The sequence below is a fragment of the Scyliorhinus torazame genome, chromosome 16, assembly GCF_047496885.1.
Source record: "Scyliorhinus torazame isolate Kashiwa2021f chromosome 16, sScyTor2.1, whole genome shotgun sequence".
NCBI classification, from domain to species: Eukaryota; Metazoa; Chordata; class Chondrichthyes; order Carcharhiniformes; family Scyliorhinidae; genus Scyliorhinus; species Scyliorhinus torazame.
In genome coordinates, this window is record NC_092722.1 from 111,541,932 (window position 1) to 111,566,862 (window position 24,931).

The window sequence follows — 24,931 nt, forward strand, 5'->3', positions numbered from 1 at the left end:
CGAAGCTGCTGGGGACCAGGTTCTAGTAGATTAAAGCCTTCAGTTATGAAATCACTTCGTCTTGAGTGTAATTGATTGCGCATCAGACAGTAAGGGGCAATTTAGCATGGCCAATTCACCTAACCTGCGTAAGTTCAGACTGTGGGAGGAAACCGGAGCACCCGGAGGAAATCCACCCAGACACGGGCATAAGGTCCTGCTGCCTTTACCTGGCTTGGCCTATGTGTGACTCCAGGCCCACTTAACTGTGGTAGACTCTTAACTGTCCTCTGAAATGACCGAGCCAGCCACTCAGTTGAAGAGCAGTGAGGGATGGGCAACAAATGCTGGCCCAGCCAGAGACACCCACATCCCGTGAAAGAATAAAACAAATCTGGATGATAGAAAGAGAGCTAAACGGGCGTTTTTCCATCTAGCAGTTCCTAGATTCTGAAAACCTGCCAAACATATGATCAGTTGTAAATACGTCAGTACTTAATATATCACACTAAGTACTCTAAACTGTTTCAAATTAGCGAGTCGTTTCTTTTCTAATTTAAAGATCGTTCGGCCAAATTAAAGGACTGGGTTGTTTTCTGAGGGAACAATAGGTGATAAATTTTCCGAGACTGTTCATCGGGTGAGAGAGCGAGGGGGAGCTGGGCTGATTTGTGTAACCGACGCAGGGAGCTTCTTTGCTGCCTGTGGCACCCCTTTCCCTTTCAATGCTCGAAACACTGCCGGGATGCTAAATATTCAGAAAAAGTAGATCTCAGAATGAAGGGGACAAAATCAATCGGGCAAATCAGAATTATTTACCAAGACACAACCTTCTACTGAGGAAAATCTCTTCTGCAAGATGTAGGGAAAATGAAGATGTGAATCCCCCTCACCACGTCCCTGCCCTGTATCCAGAGTACTTGACCTCTTAGAGTGCCTCATTGAACTGTGTTACCAAGCAACCATTAGATTACTCTTGGGAATTGTTTTTATTATCCATTGCATCTTGAAGATAGAGTATTTGAATGTAGGAAGGGTTTCTCTTTGAAGTTCCCTAATTTACAGTGCAATACTTCTGCTCCACATAAACTGCTGGCTAAGGTCAGATTGGATAGTTGGATTTGCAAAGATTGGAATGTTACTGAGGTGCCATAGCAGGAATACTAGGAAGGCACAAAGTCGAGCTCTGCTGTTTATGCTTTGTCTGAAATACAGATTCAAAGAAACTAAATTAACAAAAACGTCCTGCAGAAAAACATGAAGGGGACCTTTTTCAACCCCTCCAAATCTTGCTTGACAGAATTGAGGATCAGAGAATGGGGGACCGATGATAAATGTGACGCTCCTGAATTTTCGATCCCGGAACTTAATATCTGCACTCTTTACTGACATACAATACTGTCGAGCATGACAAGTCGACCCTGTGGCGGTCTGATTAGGTTGTGGGACAACAAACTTAAAACCAAGTCAACCACTTGGACTAATGATGGGTCAGATGGTTAGCTGAGGCCTGGTCTATCTTGTCAGGTGAACTGTGCAAGAAGATCTCATCATACTATTCGTAGAGGGGTTGCAGGGCGATGCTCTCGCTGGTGTCTTGGCTGACATTTATTCTGCTGCCAACACCTAAAGGAGATGACCTGGTCATGTGCCTTGATGCTGCTTGTGGGAGCTTGCTAAGCGCAAATTGGTTGCAGTGGTTCCTACATGACAGCAGTGACAACGGTTCAGAAATAGTTCATTGGTTGTCAAATGCTTTGGCATGTCCTAAGGTCAGGAAAGGTGTTATATAAATTCAAGTTTGTTTTTCTTAACAACATGAATAGTGCTGCTGGCTGGGCAATGTGTTGGCCAGCCAGCAGCATTTAAAAAAAAAGGATCTAGGATGAGGATCCCGGTGTTCAATCACTTGGGACTCTTGGCAGACCGCTTCAGAATGGATCCGTGCGATGGTACCCAGGTTATTGCTCATTACCTGTCACTATTCTACATCCTGATCGAATGTCACTTTCTTAGTTCGTTATTTTCAAGTGACGAATTGCTGAACCCTCCAGAATCTCATCCGGTATCCGATCGGAATCTGCCATGGAGCTGCTGTTTGAAGCAGCAATCCATCAGCAGGTTGATTCATTGGGGCAAACATGTGAGCATCTTGAGAAGCTTGTCTCACTGCCTGCGGTATAACTACAATCCAAGAAAAGCCAGCATTGTGAACTTCAAAATTGAAGTCATATGTAACCCCCGCCTCCGTCCCAGCCCCCTCATCCGCCTCAACCTCCCACCCCAGAGGTGTTGCTATCACACTTTTATCTCCTCAGTGTGTGCAAGTACTGACAGGAGGACAGTGTTATGGGCCAGAGTTTAGAGAACCACAAAGTGTATCATGGGGGTCACCTGACCCACAACTTTTAATAGATTGTGGTATGGGGAGCACACGGCCCACTCTACAGGTGTGGTACAGCAGAAATGGAAAAGTATTTTTTAAAGCAAAACAATGTTTATTCTATGTACTCAAGTTAACCTTTTTAAAACATACAGTGAACATCTTAGCAACTATTAATTCAAATACAACCCCCAAAGACTACATCACTAAGTAATCCTTAATAACTTTCCAAACAACATCCAGAAGACAAAAGAAACACCTTTTAACAGAAGCACATCCGATTTACATTCACTACTGAAAATATTTAGAATTCTGAATTCACCAAATGATCAAGAGATAGTCTTTTCTTTTAAAAAAAAAAATATTTATTCAACAGATTTTCAACAGACCCCCCCAACCCCGCCCCAACAAAAAGAAAGAAACAAGAACACAACAATCAAAAATTATACAAAAATTATACATTGGATTTCCCCCATAGACAATAACCCCCCATATGACATTTAAAAGCACCAATAGGGAAGGCCCCCCCCCCACCCACCCAAATGCGCCCCCCAAAAGACTCCCCCCCCCCCCCCCCCCCCGCCCTTGGGCTGCTGCTGACCGCCTCCTAACGCCCCGCGAGATAGTCTAGGAACGGTTGCCACCGCCTGAGGAACCCCTGCACAGACCCTCGCAAGGCAAACTTTATCCTCTCCAGCTTGATGAACCCTGTCATGTCATTGATCCAATCTTCCACGCTTGGGGGCTTCGCATCTTTCCATAATAGCAAAATCCTTCGCCGGGCTACCAGGGACGCAAAGGCCAGAATACCGGCCTCTTTCGCCTCCTGCACTCTCGGCTCGTCCGGTACCCCAAATAATGCCAACCCCCAGCTCGGCTTGACCCGGGCATTCACCACCTTGGACATAGTCCTCTCGAAACCCCTCCAAAACCCATCCAGTGCCAGGCATGACCAGAACATATGGACGTATTTTGCCGGGCTTCCCGAGCACCTCCCACACCTGTCCTCCACCCCAAAGAACCTACTCAACCTCGCCCCTGTCATATGCGCTCTGTGAGTAACGTTGAACTGTATTAGGCTGAGCCTGGTGCAAGAGGAGGAAGAATTAACCCTACTCAGGGCATCAGCCCACAGACCCTCATCTATCTCCTCCCCAAGCTCCTCCTCCCACTTGCCCGTTAACTCCTCCACCGAGACCTCTTCCTCTTCCTTCAGCTCCTGGTAAATCGCCGAAACTTTGCCTTCTCCAACCCATACACCCGAAATCACCCTGTCCTGAATCCCCTGTGCCGGGAGCAGCGTGAACTCCCTCACCTGCCGTCTCACAAACGCCCTCATATGCATGTACCTGAAAGCATTTCCCGGGGGTAACCCAAACTTCTCCTCCAGCGCCCCTAGGCTCGCAAACGTCCCATCGATGAACAGGTCCCCCATTCTTCTAATCCCTGCTCCGAAACCCCCCATCCATCCTTCCCGGGACGAACCGATGATTCTCCCAAATCGGGGACCAAACCGAGGCTCCCACCTCGCCCCTGTGTCGCCTCCACTGCCCCCAGATCTTCAACGTCGCTGCCACCACAGGACTTGTGGTGTACCTTGTAGGCGAGAGCGGCAGCGGTGCCGTCGCCAGCGCCCTCAGGCTCGTGCCCACACAGGACGCCATCTGTAACTGCTTCCACACCACCCCCTCTCCCTCCATTATCCACTTACGGATCATCGCCACATTGGCTGCCCAATAATAGCCGCACAAATTTGGCAGCGCCAGCACCCCCCTGTCCCTGCTATGCTCCAGAAACACCCTCTTCACCCTTGGGGTCTTATTCGCCCACACAAAACCCATGATGCTCCTACTTGCCCGTTTGAAAAAGGCCTTGGGGATCATAATGGGAAGACACTGGAACATAAAGGGAAACCTCGGGAGGACCGTCATTTTGACCGACTGCACCCTACCTGCGAGTGAGAGTGGCAGCATATCCCATCTTTTAAAATCCTCCTCCATCTGCTCCACCAACCGCGTCAAATTGAGCTTGTGCAGGGCCCCCCAACTCCTAGCTACTTGGATTCCTAGGTACCGAAAGCTCCTTTCCGCCCTCTTCAGCGGTAGCTCGTCTATCCCCCTTCCCTGGTCCCCTGGATGCACCACAAAGAGCTCACTCTTCCCCACGTTGGGTTTATACCCCGAAAAGTCCCCAAACTCCCTCAGGATCTGCATTACCTCCGCCATCCCCTCCACTGGATCTGCCACATACAGCAACAGGTCGTCAGCATACAGCGACACCCGGTGTTCCTCTTTCACCCCCCCCCCCCCCCCCCCCCCCCCCCGGACCAGTCCCCTCCATTTCCTGGACTCCCTTAGTGCTATGGCCAGAGGCTCAATTGCCAGTGCAAACAACAAGGGGGACAGGGGGCACCCCTGCCTCGTCCCCCGGTACAGCCGAAAGTACTCCGACCTCCGCCGATTCGTAGCCACACTCGCCACCGGGGCTCTATATAGCAGCCTGACCCAGCTGATGAACCCCTCCCCGAACCCAAACCTCCTCAACACTTCCCAAAGATACTCCCACTCCACCCGGTCAAAGGTCTTCTCCGCATCCATAGCTGCCACTACCTCCGCTTCCCCCTCCACCGGGGCATCATAATCACATTGAGGAGCCTCTGCACATTTGTATTTAGCTGCCTACCCTTCACAAATCCCGTCTGGTCCTCATGAATCACCCCCGGGACACAGTCCTAAATTCTCGTAGCCAGCACCTTCGCCAGCAACTTAGCGTCAACATTGAGGAGCGAGATTGATCCACGCGACCCACATCGCAGTGGATCCTTGTCCCGCCTCAGGACCAAAGAAATCAGCGCCCTAGACATTGTCGGGGGCAAGGTCCCCCCCTCCCTCGCCTCACCGAAAGTCCTCACTAGCAACGGGCCCAGCAGGTCCACGTATTTCCTGTAGAATTTAACTGGGAACCCATCCGGCCCCGGGGCCTTTTCCGCCTGCTTGCTCCCCAATCCTTTAACCAGCTCCTCCAGCCCAATTGGCGCCCCCAGACCAACCACCTGCTCCTCCTCCACCCTCGGGAACCTCAGCTGATCTAAGAATCGTCGCACCCCCTCCTCCCCCGCTGGGGACCCAGACCTGTACAGATTCCCATAGAAGTCCCTAAATACCTTGTTTATTCTCTCCGCACTCTGCACCGTATTCCCCCCATTATCCTTAACTCCACCAATCTCCCTCGCTGCCTCCCTCTTACGAAGCTGGTGTGCCAGCATCCGACTCGCCTTCTCCCCATACTTATACGTCGCCTCCCGCGCTTTCCACCACTGTGCCTCTGCTTTCCCTGTGGTCAACAGGTCGAACTCCGTCTGGAGGTTCCCTCGCTCCCTGAGTAGCCCCTCCTCGGGGGCCTTTGCATAACTCCTGTCCACCCTTAAAATCTCCCCCACCAACCTCTCCCTCTCCCTCCCCTCTCTCTTCTCCCTGTGGGCCCCAATGGAGACCAGTTCTCCCCTGACCCCCACCTGCACCTCCCCATTGTCGTTGGCCTCCAAATATCTTTCAATGCACCCCCGCACCCGCCCGCACACCTCCTCACCCGGCAACAGCCCCACATCAAGGCGCCACAGCGGGCACTGGTCCCTCTCCTCCCCCAACTCCAGCTCCACCCAATGCGGGGCGTGGCCCGAGATGGCTATGGCCGAATATTCCGTTCCCTCCACTTTCGGGATTAGCGCCCTACTCAAAATGAAAAATTCTATCTGGGAGTAGGCTCTATGGACGTGGGAGAAGAAGGAAAATTCCCTGGTCAGCAGCCTGACAAACCTCCATGGATCCACTTCCCCCATCTGGTCCATAAACCCCCTGAGCACCTTGGCCGCAGCCGGCCTCTTACCCGTCCTGGACCAAGAGCGGTCCAGTGCTGGGTCCAGCACCGTGTTGAAGTCCCCCCCCCCATTATCAAGCTTCCTACCTCCAGGTCCGGAATCCGACCCAGCATGCGTTTCATAAATCTGGCATCATCCCAATTCGGGGCACATACGTTCACCAGTACCACCCGCACCCCCTGCAACCTACCGCTCACCATCACATATCGACCTCCAATATCCACTACAATATTCATTGCCTCGAACGACACCGCTTCCCCACCAGTATTGCAACCCCTCTGTTCTTCGCATCCAGCCCTGAATGAAAGACTTGCCCTACCCATCCCTTTCTCAGCCTAACCTGATCTGCCACCTTCAGATGCATCTCCTGGAGCATAACCACGTCTGCCTTCAGCGCCTTTAAGTGCGCGAACACCCGGGCCCTCTTGACCGGCCCGTTCAGGCCCCTCACATTCCAAGTTATCAGCCGGATCAGGGGGCTACTCGCCACCCCCCCCCCCCCCCCCCTGCTGACTAGCCATTTCCTTTTCTAGGCCAGCCACGTGCCCGCGCCTCCCGCACCCTCCAGTCCCCCAGGTGGCGGACCCCCGCCTACCTCTCCTACTTCCAGCTCCCCTTTGGCCAATGCAGCAGCAACCCTGTTCCCCCCTCCCCCGCTAGATTCACATCTAGCCATTTTGCTCCCCCCATGACACTCCCGTAAGTCAGCTGACTTCTGCTGACCCCGGCCTCTCCCGCCATTCCATCGACCCCCCAGTGTGAGAATCCCCCTTCCCCTTGGCAGTCAGTGTGCGCTCCTCTCCAGCACCGCCCTTCCCCCCCCCCCCCCCGGCCCCACTCCCATCCTTCCCTAACGCGGGAAAAAGCCCGCGCTTTCCTGAGTCGGCCCCGCCCCCTCTGGCGCAGCTCCTTTTAGCGGCCTTACCCCAACTCCCCATCCCCGGGCCTCCACTCCCCTCTTCCTCAGTGGGGGCCTGCCCCTCCAACACCGACGCCCACACTCTCCCACAGCCCCCACATCAAATCCATTCACCCATCCCCACCCAGCACTCAAACCAAAAGAACATTCCCCAAACGTAATCAACACAGTAAACATCCCCCCACGACAAACCCTCAATGGCTGCAGCATACCAAACTTCACCCACTTCCGATGGAGCACTGCCTTAGCCCGATTGAAACCAGCTCTCTTCTTAGCCACCTCCGCACTCCAGTCCTGGTAAATTCGGATCTCCGTGTTCTCCCACCTGCTGCTCCGCTCTTTTTTGGCCCATCTCAGGACACACTCTGTCCATAAAGCGGTGGAACCTCACCACTACAGCCCTTGGCGGCTCGTTGGCTTTGGGTCTCCTTGCCAGGACCCGATGAGCCCCATCCAGCTCCAGGGGCCTCAGGAAAGCTCCCGCGCCCATCAGCGAATTGAGCATCGTGTTCATATATGCCCCGGCATCGGGCCCCTCTACTCCTCCAGGGACACCCAGAATCCGAAGATTCTTCCTCCTCGACCTATTCTCCAGGTCCTTGAATTTTTCTGCCCACCTCTTGTGCAGCGCCTCATGCGCCTCCACCTTCACCGCCAGGCCCAAGATCTCATCCTCGTTCTCCGAGGCTTTTTGCCGCACCTCCCGGATCGCCGCCCCTTGGGCCTTCTGGGTCTCCACAAGCTTCTCAATCGCCGCCTTCATTGGCGCCAGCATTTCTGTCTTCAGCTCCTCAAAGCAGCGTTTAAGAAACTCCTGCTGCTCCTGCAACCACTGCGCCCATGCTGCTTGGTCTCCACCCGTCGCCATCTTGCTTTTCCTCCCTCGCACTTTTCGCTGCCCCAAGATCACTTTTTTCACCGCTCCACTCCTGGTCCAATCCATATAATGTCGGGGGGACCCTGCTGTCACCTTACCACACTGGAAGCCGTCGAACAATTGCCATTGGGGCCCCTCTGGAGAGCCCAAAAGTCCATTCCCGGCGGGAGCTGCCGAACGTGCGACCTACCTAGGCATAGCCGCAACCGGAAGTCAGAGATAGTCTTTTCAAGGCAGAGAGAACAGCAGTACACCTGCTTTGTCTGGCTTCAGCTCCAACACTGAAAACGAAACCAAAAAAACACAGACACACCCAAGCTTTTCTCAGTGAAGCTGAAAAGCTCAGCTCCACGCACACTCTGACATCACTGCAGTGACATGAGCAGCCAAACATTTCTGAAAGCGACATTCACATGACACCTCCCCCCAGAACAAAAAAAACCCCATCAACTTCAAGATGGTTTCATTTTTCACCTTTTCACTATCCTTTAAGAAATGCACACCGTAAATATACTTTTTTGTTTAAAAAAACAACACACGCAAACAGGTGTAATAATATAGTCCATTTTTTTTCTTCTTCCTCCAACTGGAATCCTTCTCGATCGACAGTCTCTTTGAACAAGAAGGTCTCTGCACGATCCATCCATTTCTCTATGCCTCGGCATTTCTCTTTAAAGTCAGATTCTTTAGTCCAAACTGATCACTTGTAATTCTCCAACACAGGAGCATTGGTTATCACAGCTTTCAGGCAGTCAAATGCCTGTTCAAACCCCGCTGTCCACTGAAATTTTCGACGTTTCTTCAGCAAGTTCATCAGTGGAGCAATCACGCGACAAAACATTTGCACAAATGTTCGATCAAGTCCACTCATGCCAAGAAGTCACATTATTTCCCTTCGTCTTGAGGGTATTGAAAACTCCTCAATAACCGTTGGTTTCACATCCCGTGTGACCATTCGACCCTGTCCGATTGTATGGCCAAGGAAAGTGACTTGGGCTTTTCCAAATTCACTTTTGGCTAGGTTTATCACCAAATCTGCCCCCTGAAGTCGATTGAATAACTCCATCAGATGTTTTAAATGTTCTATCCATGTCTGGCTAAAAATTACCACATCGTCGATGTATATCGCACAATTGGGTAATCCTGAAACAACTTTGTTAGTTAACCGTTGAAATGTGGCTGGGGCGTTTTTCATGCCAAATGGCATAACTTTGAATTGGTATATACAATCTGGAGTCACAAAAGCTGAAATCTCCTTCGCCCTTTCGGATAAAGGTACCTGCCAGTAACCTTTAAGTAAATCCAGTTTGGAAATAAAAGCTGATTGCCCCAGTTTCTCAATTCAATCCTTCAAACATGGGATGGGATAAGAGTCCGTTCTTGTAACTGCATTAATCTTTCTATAGTCCACACACAACCGTTGGGTACCGTCTGGTTTAGGTACCATCACTATGGGTGAGCTCCATTGGCTGCAACCCACTTCAATTATGCCATTTATAGGCATACTCTCAATCTCTTTGTTAACCTGTGCCAATTTTAAAGGGTTAAGTCTGTATGGATGTTGTTTGATTGGAACAGCATTTCCCACATCTACATCATGTATAACCATTTTAGTACTTCCCAATTTATCTCCACAAACTTGTCCCCGTGATATCAATAACTCTTTCAGGTCAGTCCGTTTTTCCTCTGGAAGGTAACTCAACAATTTATCCCAATTTTTAAGAATGTCCTCTTTTTCCAATTTAATTTGAGGTATGTCAAATTCACAGTCATCTGGGTTTGGTTCATCACTTTGAGTTGGAATCATTAAAACCCCCTTTTTCTCTCCTTCCCATTCAAAGTATCTTTTAAGCATATTCACATGACACACTCCGTGAGTCTTCCTTCTATCTGGTGTTTTTACCACATAATGCACCTCACTTAATTTCCTTTCAATCTGATAAGATCCACCAACCACTGGTAACAACACTAAAACTTTATTCCCACTGGCAAAACTACGAACTTTGGATTTCTTGTCCGCTCCCTGTTTCATCATATTTTGTGCAACTTTTAAATGTTGTCTAGCCAATTCACCTGCTCTATTTAATCGTTCCCTAAAATTTGACACGTAATCCAATAATGTAAGTTCTGATTTCTCACTCAGCAATTTTTCCTTAATCAATTTTTAAAATATATATATATATTTTATTCAAGCTTTTTGGCCAAACATAACAATACGTAGTGTTTCTTTTACACAACAATAAAGTAATATAAATAACCGTGGCCAGTTTTAAACAAATAAATAAATAATATATAAACAAAAACAAAAACAAAACTACATGGCAACTGCCTTGTCCAAAATAAATACTCTCCAAAAATACAATCCAACAATCCAATATACAATTACATATACCAAATACCTATACATATACAATAACATCCCTGAGAGTCCATCCGATTCCTCCCCGCCGCCCTTTCCCCCCCCCCCCCTCCTCCCTGAGTTGCTGCTGTTGTCTATTTCTTTTCCATTCCCTCTATCTTTCTGTGAGGTAGTCGACGAACGGTTGCCACCGCCTGGTGAACCCCTGAGCCGAACCCCTTAACACAAACTTAATCCGTTCCAACCTTATGAACCCTGCCATATCGTTTATCCAGGTCTCCACCCACGGGGGTTTGGCTTCTTTCCACATTAACAATATCCTGCGCCGGGCTACGAGGGACGCAAAGGCCAACACGTCAGCCTCACTCGCCTCCTGCACTCCCGGCTGTTCTGCAACCCCAAATATAGCCAACCCCCAGCTTGGTTCGACCCGGACCCCCACCACCTTCGAAAGCACCCTTGCCACCCCCACCCAGAACCCCTGTAGTGCCGGGCATGATCAGAACATGTGGGTGTGATTCGCTGGGCCTCTCGAGCATCTCGCACACCTATCCTCTACCCCCAAAAATTTACTAAGCCGTGCTCCAGTCATATGCGCCCTGTGTAGCACCTTAAATTGTATCAGGCTTAGCCTGGCACACGAGGACGATGAGTTTACCCTACGTAGGGCATCAGCCCACAGCCCCTCCTCAATCTCCTCCCCCAGTTCTTCTTCCCATTTCCCTTTCAGCTCATCTACCATGATCTCCCCCTCGTCCCTCATCTCCCTGTATATGTCCGCCACCTTACCGTCCCCCACCCATGTCTCTGAGATCACTCTATCCTGCACTTCCTGCGTCGGGAGCTGCGGGAATTCCCTCACCTGTTGCCTCGCAAAAGCCCTCAATTGCATATACCGAAATGCATTCCCTTGGGGCAACCCATATTTCTCCGTCAGCGCTCCCAGACTCGCAAACGTCCCATCTACAAATAGATCTCTTAGTTGTACTACCCCAGCTCTTTGCCATGTTCCAAATCACCCATCCATTCTCCCCGGTACGAACCTATGATTGTTTCTTATCGGGGACCGCACCGAAGCTCCCGTCCCTCCCCTATGCCATCTCCACTGCCCCCAAATTTTCAATGTAGCCACCACCACCGGGCTTGTGGTGTATTTCTTTGGTGAGAACGGCAACGGCGCCGTCACCATTGCTTGCAGGCTAGTCCCCCTGCAGGACGCCCTCTCCAATCTCTTCCACGCCGCTCCCTCCCCTTCTCCCATCCACTTACACACCATTGAAACATTGGCGGCCCAGTAGTACTCGCTGAGGCTCGGTAGTGCCAGCCCCCTCCTGTCCCTACTACGCTGCAAGAATCCCCGCCTCACTCTCGGGGTCTTCCCAGCCCACACAAAACTCATAATGCTCTTCTCAATTCGTTTGAAAAAAAGCCTTTGTGATCACCACCGGGAGGCACTGGAACACAAAAAGGAATCTCGGGAGAACCACCATTTTAACCGCCTGCACCCTACCTGCCAATGACAGGGACACCATGTCCCATCTCTTGAAATCCTCCTCCATCTGTTCCACCAACCGTGTTAAATTAAGCCTATGTAATGTACCCCAATTCTTGGCTATCTGGATCCCCAGGTACCGGAAGTCCCTTGTTACCTTCCTCAATGGTAAATCCTCTATCTCTCTGCTCTGCTCCCCCGGATGCACCATAAATAACTCACCTTTCCCCATGTTCAGTTTATACCCTGAAAAATCACCAAACTCCCCAAGTATCCGCATTATCCCTGGCATCCCCTCCGCTGGGTCTGCCACATATAACAACAAATCATCCGCAGACAGAGATACCCGGTGTTCTTCTCCCCCCCTAAGTACTCCCCTCCACTTCCTGGAACCCCTCAGTGCCAGGGGCTCAATCGCCAGTGCAAACAATAACGGGGACAGATGACATCCCTGCCTCGTCCCTCTATGGAGCCGGAAATAGTCAGACCCCCGTCCATTCGTGACCACCCTCGCCATCGGGGCCCTATACAGCAACTGTACCCACCTGATATACCAGTCCCCGAAGCCAAATCTCCTCAACACCTCCCACAGATAATCCCACTCCACTCTATCAAATGCTTTCTCGGCATCCATCGCCACCACTATCTCCGCTTCCCCCTCTGGTGGGGGCATCATCATTACCCCTAGCAGCCTCCGTATATTTGTATTCAGCTGTCTCCTCTTCACAAACCCAGTTTGGTCCTCATGGACCACCCCCGGGACACAATCCTCTATCCTCGTTGCCATTACCTTGGCCAGAATCTTAGCGTCTACATTCAGGAGGGAGATAGGCCTATAGGACCCGCATTGCAGCGGGTCTTTTTCCTTCTTTAGGAGGAGCGATATCGTTGCCTCTGACATAGTCGGGGGCAGCTGCCCCCTTTCCCTCGCCTCATTAAAGGTTCTCATCAGTAGCGGGGCCAGCAAGTCCATATATTTCCTATAGAATTCAACTGGGAATCCGTCTGGTCCCGGGGCCTTCCCCGCCTGCATGCTCCCAATCCCTTTCACTACTTCCTCCGTCTCAATCTGTGCTCCCAGTCCCGACCTCTCCTGCTCCTCCGCCTTAGGAAATTCCAACTGATCCAGAAAGCACATAATTCTCTCCTTCCCATCCGGGGGCTGAGCTTCATATAATCTTTCATAAAATGCCTTGAACACTCCATTCACTCTCTCCGCTCCCCGCTCCATCTCTCCCTCCTCATCTCTCACCCCCCCTATCTCCCTCGCTGCTCCCCTCTTCCTCAGTTGGTGGGCCAGCAACCTGCTCGCCTTCTCCCCATATTCGTACTGTACACCCTGTGCCTTCCTCCATTGTGCCTCTGCAGTGCCTGTAGTCAACAAGTCAAATTCTACATGTAGCCTTTGCCTTTCCCTGTACAGTCCCTCCTCCAGTGCCTCCGCATATTGTCTGTCCACCCTCAGAAGTTCTTTCAGCAACCGCTCCCTTTGCCTAACTTCCTGCTTTCCTTTATGTGCCCTAATAGATATCAGCTCCCCTCTAACCACTGCCTTCAGCGCCTCCCAGACCACTCCCACCTGAACCTTCCCATTATCATTGAGTTCCAAGTAGCTTTCAATACACCCCCTCACCCTTAAACACACCCCCTCATCTGCCAATAATCCCATGTCCATTCTCCAGGGTGGACGCTGTTCTTTTTCCTCCCCTATCTCCAGGTCCACCCAATGTGGAGCGTGATCCGAAATAGCTATAGTCGTGTACTCCGTCCCCGTTACCTTCGGGATCAGTGCCCTTCCCAAAACAAAAAAGTCTATCCGTGAATAAACTTTGTGGACATAGGAGAAAAACGAAAACTCCTTACTCCTAGGTCTACTAAATCTCCAGGGGTCTACTCCTCCCACCTGCTCCATAAAGTCCTTAAGCACCCTAGCTGCAGCCGGCCTCCTTCCGGTCCTGGACCTCGATCTGTCCAGCCCTGGGTCCAGCACCGTATTAAAATCCCCACCCATTACCAACTTCCCCACCTCTAGGTACGGGATACGTCCTAACATACGCCTCATAAAGTTGGCATCAACCCAGTTCGGGGCATATACGTTCACTAAGACCACCGCCTCCCCTTGCAATTTGCCACTCACCATCACGTATCTGCCCCCACTATCCGCCACTATGGTCTTTGCCTCAAACATTACCCGCTTCCCCACTAGTATAGCCACCCCCCTGTTTTTTGCGTCTAGCTCCGAATGAAACACCTGCCCCACCCATCCTTTGCGTAATCTGACCTGGTCTATCAATTTCAGATGCGTCTCCTGCAGCATAACCACATCTGCCTTAAGTTTCTTTAGGTGTGCGAGTACCCGTGCCCTCTTTATCGGCCCGTTCAGCCCTCTCACATTCCACGTGATCAGCCGGGTTGGGGGGCTCTTTACCCCCCCCCGCCCCTTGTCGACTAGCCATCTCCTTTTTCAATCCAGCTCCTCACCCGGTTCCCACGTAGCCGTATCTCGCCCCAACGGCGCCCTCCCGCCCCGACCACCCCACCCCATACCAGCTCCCCCTTCTCCCCAGCAGCAGCAACCCAGTTAACCCCCCACCCCCCCCACTAGATCCCTCACTAGCATAATTGCACCCCCCATGTTGCTCCCAGAAGTCAGCAAACTCTGGCCGACCTCGGCTTCCCCCCGTGACCTCGGCTCCCACTGTGCGCGGCCCCCTCCTTCCTGCTTCCCTGTTCCCGCCATGATTACCATAGCGCGGGAACAAAGCCCGCGCTTCCCATTTGGCCCCGCCCCCAATGGCCGGCGCCCCCAGCTCCTCATCCTCCCTCCCCCCCTCCCCCACGACATGGGGAAGAGAGAAAAGTTACAGGGTCGCAGGATTGACAACTTGGGAAATCATCTCTTCCCCCTTTTCCCCCTCTTCACCCCACATATTCGCCCCACCACTTTGTCCCAAACGTTCTTTTTCTAGCCCGCTTATTCCAGTTTCTCCTCGACAATAAATGTCCACGCCTCTTCTGCCGCTTCAAAGTAGTGGTGTTTCCCTTGATGTGTGACCCACAGTCTTGCCGGCTGCAGCATTCCAAATTTAACCTTCCTTTTGTGCAGCACCGCCTTGGCGATTAAAGCTTGCCCTCCTTCTCGCCACCTCCGCACTCCAATCTTGATATACGTGGATCACCACGTTCTCCCACCTACTGCTCCGAGTTTTCTTTGCCCATCTGAGGACCATCTCTCTGTCCTTATATCGGTGAAATCTCACCACTATGGCTCGAGGAATTTCTCCAGCCCTCGGTCTTCGCGCTATAACTCGATAGGCTCCCTCCACCTCCAACGGGCCCGTCGGGGCCTCCGATCCCATTAGCGAGTGCAGCATCGTGCTCACATATGCCCCGACGTCCGCCCCTTCTGCACCTTCGGGAAGACCAAGAATCTTTAAATTCTTCCTCCTCGCATTATTCTCCAGCACCTCCAGCCTTTCCACACACCTTTTGTGTTGTGCCTCGTGCATCTCTGTCTTCACCACCAGGCCCTGTATGTCGTCCTCATTCTCAGCAGCCTTTGCCTTCACGACCCGAAGCTCCTGCTCCTGGGTCTTTTGCTCCTCCTTTAGCCCTTCAATCGCCTGTAATATCGGGGCCAACAGCTCCTTCTTCATCTCCTTTTTAAGTTCTTCCACGCAATGCCGCAGGAACTCTTGTTGGTCAGGGCCCCATATTAAACTGCCTCCTTCCGACGCCATCTTGCTTTGTGCCTGCCTTCCTGGCCGCTGCTCTAGAGGATCCACCGCAATCCGGCCACTTTCCTCTCCTTTTTCCATCCGTGTCCAGAGGGGATTCCCTTCTGGTTTATTGCACGGTGTTTTTAGCCGTTAAAATTGCCGTTGGGGCTCCTATTAAGAGCCCAAAAGTCCTTTCCACCGGGAGCTGCCGAAACGTGCGACTTAGCTGGTCATCGCCGCACCCGGAAGTCCTCCTTAATCAATTTAAGTGGCCCTCTTACCTCATGACCAAAAATTAGTTCAAAAGGACTGAATTTGGTTTACTCATTAGGTGCATCCCTAATTGCAAACAGTACAAATGGAATTCCTTTATCTCAATCCTCTGGATAATCGTGACAATTATCCCTCAACATTGTCTTTAATGTCTGATGCCACCTTTCTCACGCTTCCTGTGATTCCGGATGGTACGCAGTTGAGTTAAATTGTTTTATTCCTAAGCTATCCATAACTTCTTTGAATAACCCTGAGGTAAAATTTTATCCTTGATCCGATTGTATTTCTGTTGGTAGTCCATATCTAGGAAAGAATTTACGTAACTCCGCCACAATCTTTTTAGCTGTAATATTACGAACTGGAATGGCCTCTAGAAACCTAGTAGACACATCCATTATAGTCAAAAAATATTGATTCCCACAAGCGGTCCTACACAATCAATTAGGACCCTTGTAAATGGTTCCTCAAATGCTGGAATGGGTATTAAGGGCGCTGATTTTATCATCGCTTGAGGTTTCCCTATCACTTGACATGTGTGACATGATTGACAAAATTTAACTACATCTTTATGTAGTCCAGGCCAATAAAAATGTTTTTGTATTTTAGCTTGAGTTTTCCTTATTCCCAAATGACCTCCCACTGGTACCTCATGTGCAATTCACAACACCTCTTTTCTATACCCTACCGGCAATACTACTTGATGAACATCTGCCCACTTTTCATCCGGCTGCATATGTAAAGGTCTCCATTGTCTCATCAAGACATCACTTTTACGGTAATAACACTCTGGTATACACTCCGATTCCTCTTCCGTATATGCTTTCTGATACATCCATTTTATTTCTATATCTTTCTGTTGTAACTCCGCAAATTTTCCTGAACTAAAAATATCCGCCTCATCCTCCACCTTCTGATCAAAAATCGTTTCTGATAATTGCACTTCACCTTTATCTTCACTCTCTGATTTCTCCTCTTGTCTTAACCTGTGACTTTGCGACCTTGTTACTACACAATCCGGAAGAATCCCAGGATATTTGTACTTCAACACTTCAGTTGTCTGATTTTCCACTGGCTTATCAACCACAGTAAGCATCACTCCCACCTGCGATCCAGCTATATCATTACCCAAGATAAACTGTATTCTTTAAGAACTGTATTCTTGGACAAGATAGTTTCTCTATTACTCCTACTACCACTTCACCACTCTTCACTGGACTTTCCAACCTTACCTTATATACTTGAACACTACTCCTCTCACCCTGAATCCCACATATTACCACCTTTTCTGGCAACATTCTTCCCAAACTACATAACTCCTCATCTCTTGCCATTAAAGAATGACCAACTCCCGTATCTCTTAAAATTGTGACTTCTTTACCTGCTCCTCCTGATACACATGAGTAAACTTTACCCACACAAGTAAATTCTTTAAAGAGATCTGGCACCTTCTTATCAATCACCTCTTGATCAGGCTGTACAATCTTTTGCACCTCCTTCGCTTCACTTGGGCTTTCCTTTACCACTTTAACAAACCCCACTGTCTTATCCTGTTTTACCACATCAACCTTCCTAGTGCTTTTCATCAGCCACCAACACTGTGACTTTACATGGCCTAGTTTATTACAGTGAAAACATTTGAAATTTTTCATTTCATTTCCACCGTCCTGGATTTCTTTTTTAATCTGAGGTACACTCTCCTTATTATCTCCCATCAGATCGCCTTTACCTTTACCACTTGAGTATTTCTCATGTCCCCAGTTTCTATCCCTCACAGGCTGAAACTGATGTCGGAAACCAATCTTTGATTTATGAACTAATTCATTATCATCTGCCATTTCTGCTGCTAACCTCACAGCTTTAACCCTCTGCTCTTCCACATGAGTTCTCACTACATCAGGAATTGAATTTTTAAACTCCTCCAAAAGTATAATTTCTCTGAAAGCTTCATACTATTTTCAAAGCCCTTATCCACCTATCAAAATTACTCTGTTTAAGCCTTTCAAACTCCATGTATGGTTGACCAAATTCTTTCCTTAAATTTCTAAACCTTTGTCTGTAGGCTTCAGGCACTAGTTAATATGCACCTCCCCATAACTCCTCCGGTAGTGATGCAAACACTTCACTAGCCCTACCTATCAGCTTTGTTTGAATCAGTAATACCCACATGTCCTGTGGCCATTTCATTTGTTTAGCTACCTTCTCAAATGAAATGAAAAAGGCTTCCACATCCTTCTCATCAAACCTTGGCAATGCTTGGACATATTTAAATATATCCCCACCAAGCCTTCGACTATGACGCTCTTTCTCACTATCCTCATCACTATCATCCAACTGTACGTTTCCCTTTACGTCTGCCAATTTTAACTGACTGTCATGTTTCATGGCCATTTTCTGAAGCTCAAACTCTCTCTGTCTTTTTCCCTAATCTGTGTCTCCCTTTCTCTTTCTTTTTGTTCTTCTAGGGCTAATCTTTCTTTTCTTCTTTCTTCTCTCTCTCTTTCTTTTTCCTCTCTGTCTCTTTCATATTCAAGCTGCTTTAATTCTTTCTCATGTTCCATTTGTTTACGTTGTAACTGAACTTTTGCCATTTCCACTGAGTCAAACTGTATCTCAGGCAACTTTAAATGCTTAGCCACCGCCATAATTACCTCATCTTTTTGCGTTTTGTCAGGTAATGTTAACTGCAATATTTTTGTCAAATCTAACAGTCTACTTTTAGTCTCTGTCCGTAAGGCACTGCGTGTGACCATCTCCACCCCCAAAAACTTCAGAGCCTCTGAAAGCGCCATTGTCCACAACACACTCCCCATTTAAACTAAAATACCGCACCTGAAAAGCAACCACAATATGCTCACCCTCACTGTCTTTAGGTTTACTCAGCCAATCCAATAAATAGACTTTTATCCCGGACGAGCACCAATTTGTTATGGGCCAGGGTTTAGAGAACCCCAAAGTGTATCATGGAGTTCACCTGACCCACAACATTTAATAGATTGTGGTATGGGGAGCACACGGCCCACTCTACAGGTGTGGTACAGCAGAAATGGAAAAGTATTTTTTAAAGCAAAACAATGTTTATTCTATGAACTCAAGTTAACCTTTTTAAAACATACAGTGAACATCTTTAAGAACCATTAATTCAAATACAAACCCCAAAGAATACAACACTAAGTAATCCTTAATAACTTCCCAAACAACATCCAGAAGACAAATGAAACACCTTTTAACAGAAGCACATCAGATTTACATTCACTACTGAAAACATTTAGAATTCTGAATTCACCAAGTGATCAAGAGATAGTCTTTTCATGGCAGAGTGAACAGCAGTACACCTGCTTTGTCTGGCTTCAGCTCCAACACTGAAAATGAAACCAAAAAAACACAGACACACCCAAGCTTTTCTCAAAGTGAAACTAAAAAGCAGAGCCAAAGCTCAGCTCCACCCACACTCTGACATCACTGCAGTAACATGAGCAGCCAAACATTTCTTAAAGCGACATTCTCATGACAACAGCAAACTCTTTAATACTGTAAGAAGTCTTACAACACCAGGTTAAGGTCCAACAGGTTTGTTTCGAATCACTAGCTTTCAGAGCACATTCACCTGAGGAAGGAGCTGCGCTCCGAAAGCTAGTGAGTCAAAACAAACCTGTTGGACTTGAACCTGGTGTTGTAAGACTTCGTACTGTGCTTACCCCAGTCCAACGTCGGCATCTCCACATCATCTTTGATACTGGGGGGAAATGTGAGCACAATGAGCCACTTGTCTTCACTGAACACAATCCAGTGCTGTCCAGTTTGAAAGCAGATGGAAAGCGTCAAAACTGGTTCCGCAGTTTAACCGCTGGACTCCATGTTCTCTAATACAATAACCAACTTAAGTGCTTTAATTAACAGAAACGTGTTCCTCATCTTTAACTCACAATCATCTTTCCCACCATCCAGGCACCGCCCAGTACTGCTGGGTAGTTCCTGTTACAAGTAACCTGCTTCACTGAATGTTATTCACTAAAAATCACCTCACAAATTCGGCATCTGTGTACTAATTGTTATCCCCCTCTGTCCTCACAGTGAGCGATCCTCTAAATTGACATAAAACGAATAAATCTGGAATTGAAAAGCTAGTCTCAATGCTGATGAACATGAAACCATCATTGATTGTTGTAAAAGCCCATCTGATTCACTAACGTCCTTTAGGGCGGGAAATCTGCCATCTTTACCTGACCTGGTCTGGCCTACATGTGACTCCAGACCCACAGCAATGTGGTTAACTCTTGCCTGCCCTGTGAAATGACTGAGCAAGCCACTCAGTTCAAGGGCAACACGGCACTCACGGTGAGCGATCCTCTGAATTGGAGATGTTTCCACACTGCTGCTAGTTTGTACAAGCGATGGAAAAGACAGATCACTCTCAACAGAAATCACATTCTTCAGAATGAAGAACGATTGGGTTTGAAAATAATAGCCAGAGGAACTTTCAGCTACACAGAACACCAGTGAACTGAATCGATATGATGAATCTGAGGCAAGAATTGCTGGGATTCTTGTTTAATTCATTGTTAGGTCGGGGGTGTTATTGGCGAGACTGGCATTTATTATTGCCTGTTCTTAGTTGCCTTGAGAGCTCCCTTGCTGATCAACAACAGTCTGTGTGGTGAAGGTGCTTCCCCCAATTCACCGACTTTCAAGAGTAGTTAGGAGCTGAGCACACTGGTGTGGAATTGGACTGAGGTAGTTGAGAGAGAGTAAGATCAAGGGCATGGCTGTTGAAGGGGTTTAAAGAGAAGGGCCAGAATTATTTTAAATGAAGGCATTACTGAACCTGGAGCACACCCATGAGAAATGCAGGAAGGTTGTGGTAAGATTTGAAGAAGCGGAAAGCTTTAGCAAGAAAGAACATGAGTACTGTCTGTCCGTCCGTTTTGTCAAAGCAGTTGTGGGACGGGAATGGGGAATGCAGTCGGGTCTTGCTCCATCGGGCGTGCAAGTTGGCGAATTAGGGGGGGTCAATCAGGAGCACTCTAAACGTTGACCCTCATCCCATCCCGCTGATCAAGGGTCTGAGTTAGGGAGTGGGCCTCATGGACGTTTACCCTAAATTATATGAGTGGCATTAAGTTTGTTTTTGATTTACAACCCATGTCCCTGCACTTTGTGTTTCAGAGAGGGGAAACCGCGCTACACATGGCTGCCAGGGCGGGGCAAGCAGATGTGGTCCGTCATCTGGTTCAGAACGGAGCTCAGGTGGAGGCCAAAGCTAAGGTAAACAAACAGATAAATCTGAGCATTGAAATGTCCCACATCACCAAGGCTGAGAAATGAGCTGACCTTTTGGAAATCATTAAGCGAAATCATGCATGTTTCAGGGAAGGGAAGGAAAGACCCAGGAAAGTTTTGCGTAGCCTCTGCAATGTGCGATGCCAAGTATGGCCATGACATTACTTTCTGCCGTTTATGCTATTGAGGTGCCAAAAATGACACTGCACCATGCTTCTTGGCACCTGGTGCCAATGCGGCCTGAATCATATTCAGAAGGGGCATTGCCGTTTTAGCTATACCAGCTCTGAGTGAACGTGGAGGCTAAATGAACAGATCCGAGAAAACAGCTGTCCTTGAAATAGACTATTTCATGAGCGAAGAATTGTGATTACACTTTACTGCCTTCTGACAGCAACAGGTTAACAAATGTAATCCGAGCATTAAAAAAAAAGGAGTAAACACCACTGCCAATTATAGGCCGGTTAATCTCATTCCATCGTGGGGGCAGAAAATAATATGAGACAATGTGAAGAAACTTTATCATTGGGAGCAGTCAGCAATGGAACACACCATACAAATGAAAACTTTGAGGGGTATTATGATCCTGGACCAGACCCCAACATTTGTTCGGATACCGGATGAGAACCCCACTTTGTTTACATTTTTAAAACTGAGGAAAGGATGCTTTGCTCCCGGAGTGATTCCACTGACCAAAAGGCATCTTTTATATTGAAACAAACTTGATTCTTTACACAGGATTAAACACATTAACTTTACAGAAAATAGTTTTTCAATTAACAATTCTTAAGATAAAAGAAAACCCTTTTACTACTATCGCCAAATAAGCAAAGTCCATTACAGTCAAAAGCCACTTATAAATAAATTTAGCAAACGCAGGGATACTTGCAGTACACTTGTATAGAGATTTCTTGGAAAGGCTGCTTGGAAAGAGAGAGAGAGATCCTTTCAGGAAACAACCTGCAGATCCTTCTGTCGGTGTCAGACTCCTGCTCAACCTGGCAAAAACTGTTGCTCAGTTTTAAAGCTCCGAGCAGACTATCAAACCTGGATCAAAATGCAAAACTACAGACAGACCTGGCTCCTCTCATTAATTAGATCATCTTTATCCCACTTAAATCCCATGACCTGCTTACCTACATCTAACCAAATAAGTGCGCGTTTCCCACCGCGCTACGCTCGACGCCAATCCTGTTGATAAGTGTACATTCCAGAGAGGCCCAAAACGAGCTCCGTGCTGGGTGCCGAGACAATCGCAAGGCGCCCTACTCACTACACCCAACGCGATCTGGATAGCACCATCACTGGATGTAATCCAGATAATCATATTTAAATTATTCATTAGGCACGTCTAAATATGCGCGGCCCGTTTGAGGCTGCATTCTTCTGGCTCCCAGGCGTCATTGTTGCACCGGTGAGGCCTCACTTGGGTGCCGATTAGTTCTAGTCCCCACAAGCAGAAACCTGGTGTTATGGCCATGCTCGGGGGGGGGCGGGGTCGGAGACCATTGGAGCCCACGGGTGGTCGGGGACAGGGCAGGATCCTGGCACCCGGGCATACTGGCTTGCCAAGGGTGGTAGGGAATTGCTTGGGTGCCAGAGGACTGGCGGCCTGAGGGGGACCATGCCTATGAAAGTGGGGTGGTGAAAGGGGGGGTTTAAGAGGCATCATGAAGGTTGAGGTCCTGAAAGTGGGAGCCCTAAAGGTGGGGGCACCTCAGCGAACTCATAGTGGGGTATGCTTGGGGGGGGGGATGATTCCCTAATGCCCACAAGGATGGATGGGCATGGGACAGGGTAACCCTAATGCCAGGTGGGGGGGGGGCTCACAATAGCCTTTAGTGATGGGGGGAGATTGCCCCACGAGGGTTGAGGGTGTTACCCATGTCTGCATGGGGTCGTATTGTCTGTGGGTGGGGGGCTGTGGGGAACCCTCAACCTCACTTTGAGATCGGAGCATCCTATTAAAATGGCGCCCCGATCTATGAGGAGCCAACCTTACTGCTGAGTTTAGTTTTCCACTGCATAAAAACATTTAAAGTATGGGATTTACTGTCCAAAACCGCCGGCGCGAATCACTCCGTCAAACTCCCTGAAGTGCCACTTAATCATTTTTTACATGAATCAAGCCCAATGTCTCAAATTATCTACTCTCCAGGGAATCCCTAGCTGTCATAACAAAGTTCCATGAGGCCTCTCTTTGTGAACAAACACATGGTTGGAATGAATAATGATCTCACTTTTACACCATCTTAATTGCCCTTGTACAGACACACCACCTGCCTGTAGGTTAAACCAGTACTTTCAAAACTTTTACTGCAATATATATATATCTTACATCAACCCAGGCTTTTAATAACATTATTGCAACAATTTAAATATTTCCTACATTCATCGCAGGAAATAACTATTATTGGTGAGGTGACACACAGAAGGTAATCCAGAAGATGATTCACTCAAATATTTTAAAAGGCTTTTGGCAAATCTTTTCATGTGAGATTGGTGGGGAAGGTTAAGGCTGTGACAAAGAATGAGAAACTGCTGAGTTGACCTTGGAAATGGCCCAGCACCAAAAGACGATGGCTGCTTATCATTGGGATGGTGTAACCAGGCACCTTTCATAGGTCACTGTTGGTAGAGAATAGGGAGTCCCTGCTCGTAATTCTGCTGATGACACAAAACCATGGAAAGGAAATTGACTATCTTAAGATGGATGTGCTGATAACTCTCGAGTGATACACAGAGATAGAGATGGCAGGAAACATGCATTTGGTCATTTCGATAAGCTGGTAAGCACAATGTTATTGGAACATATCAAGTGTCTCCTATTAAAAGGGCTACACTGAAATTATTGGGTGAAATGAAATGTTCCTATTTGATAATAGGCGGCAGAATTGTGGAGCCAGGAATGCCCAGCCCCACAGGAACACATCCAAGTGTTTGTCTCTTTTTAAAAGAATAATCCACACTTTTAAAACATGTACTGGCTAAAATAACATATTAAATTTAAATGATGAGAATAGGGAATGTCAAAAGCAAGTTCCACGCAATGTCCACCGGTCAGAAATGGCATTGAGTGGACTGGTATACTGCTTATTGCTGACGAAGAGCAGGCGTGGATAAAAATAATATTTGGAAATGTCGGTAGGAAATGTCAGAAGAAGGCCAGTGAGAGGGATTACATCAGCATTCGTCAGAACCACGCCCATCTCAAGGTCCGCCAAACTGTTTGACCCCACTAACTGGGTTAGTGAGAGGGTCGCTACTGGCAGAGCGAGAGGGGGGAGGGGGGAGGGGGGGAGAAGGTTTTTCAAATGCCCACTGATCATAGCCTGAAAGTATCTAATCTTCACGATGATGTTCATAATTGGGAAAATGGAGTATTGGAGGACAGTGGATGACAACAATTTAGTGTCAGAAGTGGCTTCACTGGCAGTACAGTAGCGCCATGGTTAGCACTGCTGCCTACGGCACTGAGGACCCAGGTTCGATCTCGCCGGCCCTGGGTCACTGTCCGTGTGGAGTTTGCACATTCTCTCCATGTCTGCATGAGTCTCACCCCCACAACTCAAAAATGTGCAGGTTAGGTGGATTGGCCATACTAAATTGCCCCTTAAATGAAAAAAAAGAATTGGGTACTCTTTTTAAAAAAAAAAAGAACTGGCTTCACCATTACCCAGGTCAGTGATGCAATTTGCCAATCCGGGAGGGATTTTAGCCCCCAAAAACAGTTGGTTTGGATTGGTTGAGAGGTTATAGTGTTACTAATCTGAATC

The 24,931-nt window shown here is 48.4% G+C and overlaps 1 protein-coding gene and 1 long non-coding RNA gene across 48 annotated transcripts in view; one reads left to right on the plus strand and one right to left on the minus strand.

The window, feature by feature from the left end:
* Positions 1-24,931, plus strand: part of ank3b (ankyrin 3b) — a 1,101,178-nt gene that overhangs the window by 844,596 nt on the left and 231,651 nt on the right. For all 47 annotated transcript variants that reach the window (XM_072478848.1, XM_072478844.1, XM_072478845.1 and 44 more), the window contains one exon: positions 21,042-21,140. In XM_072478848.1, coding sequence (XP_072334949.1) covers positions 21,042-21,140 — 99 coding nt within the window. The remainder of the gene's footprint in view (positions 1-21,041; positions 21,141-24,931) is intronic.
* Positions 1-24,931, minus strand: part of LOC140392997 (uncharacterized) — a 113,381-nt gene that overhangs the window by 25,404 nt on the left and 63,046 nt on the right. The gene's annotated exons all lie outside the window — the stretch shown is intronic.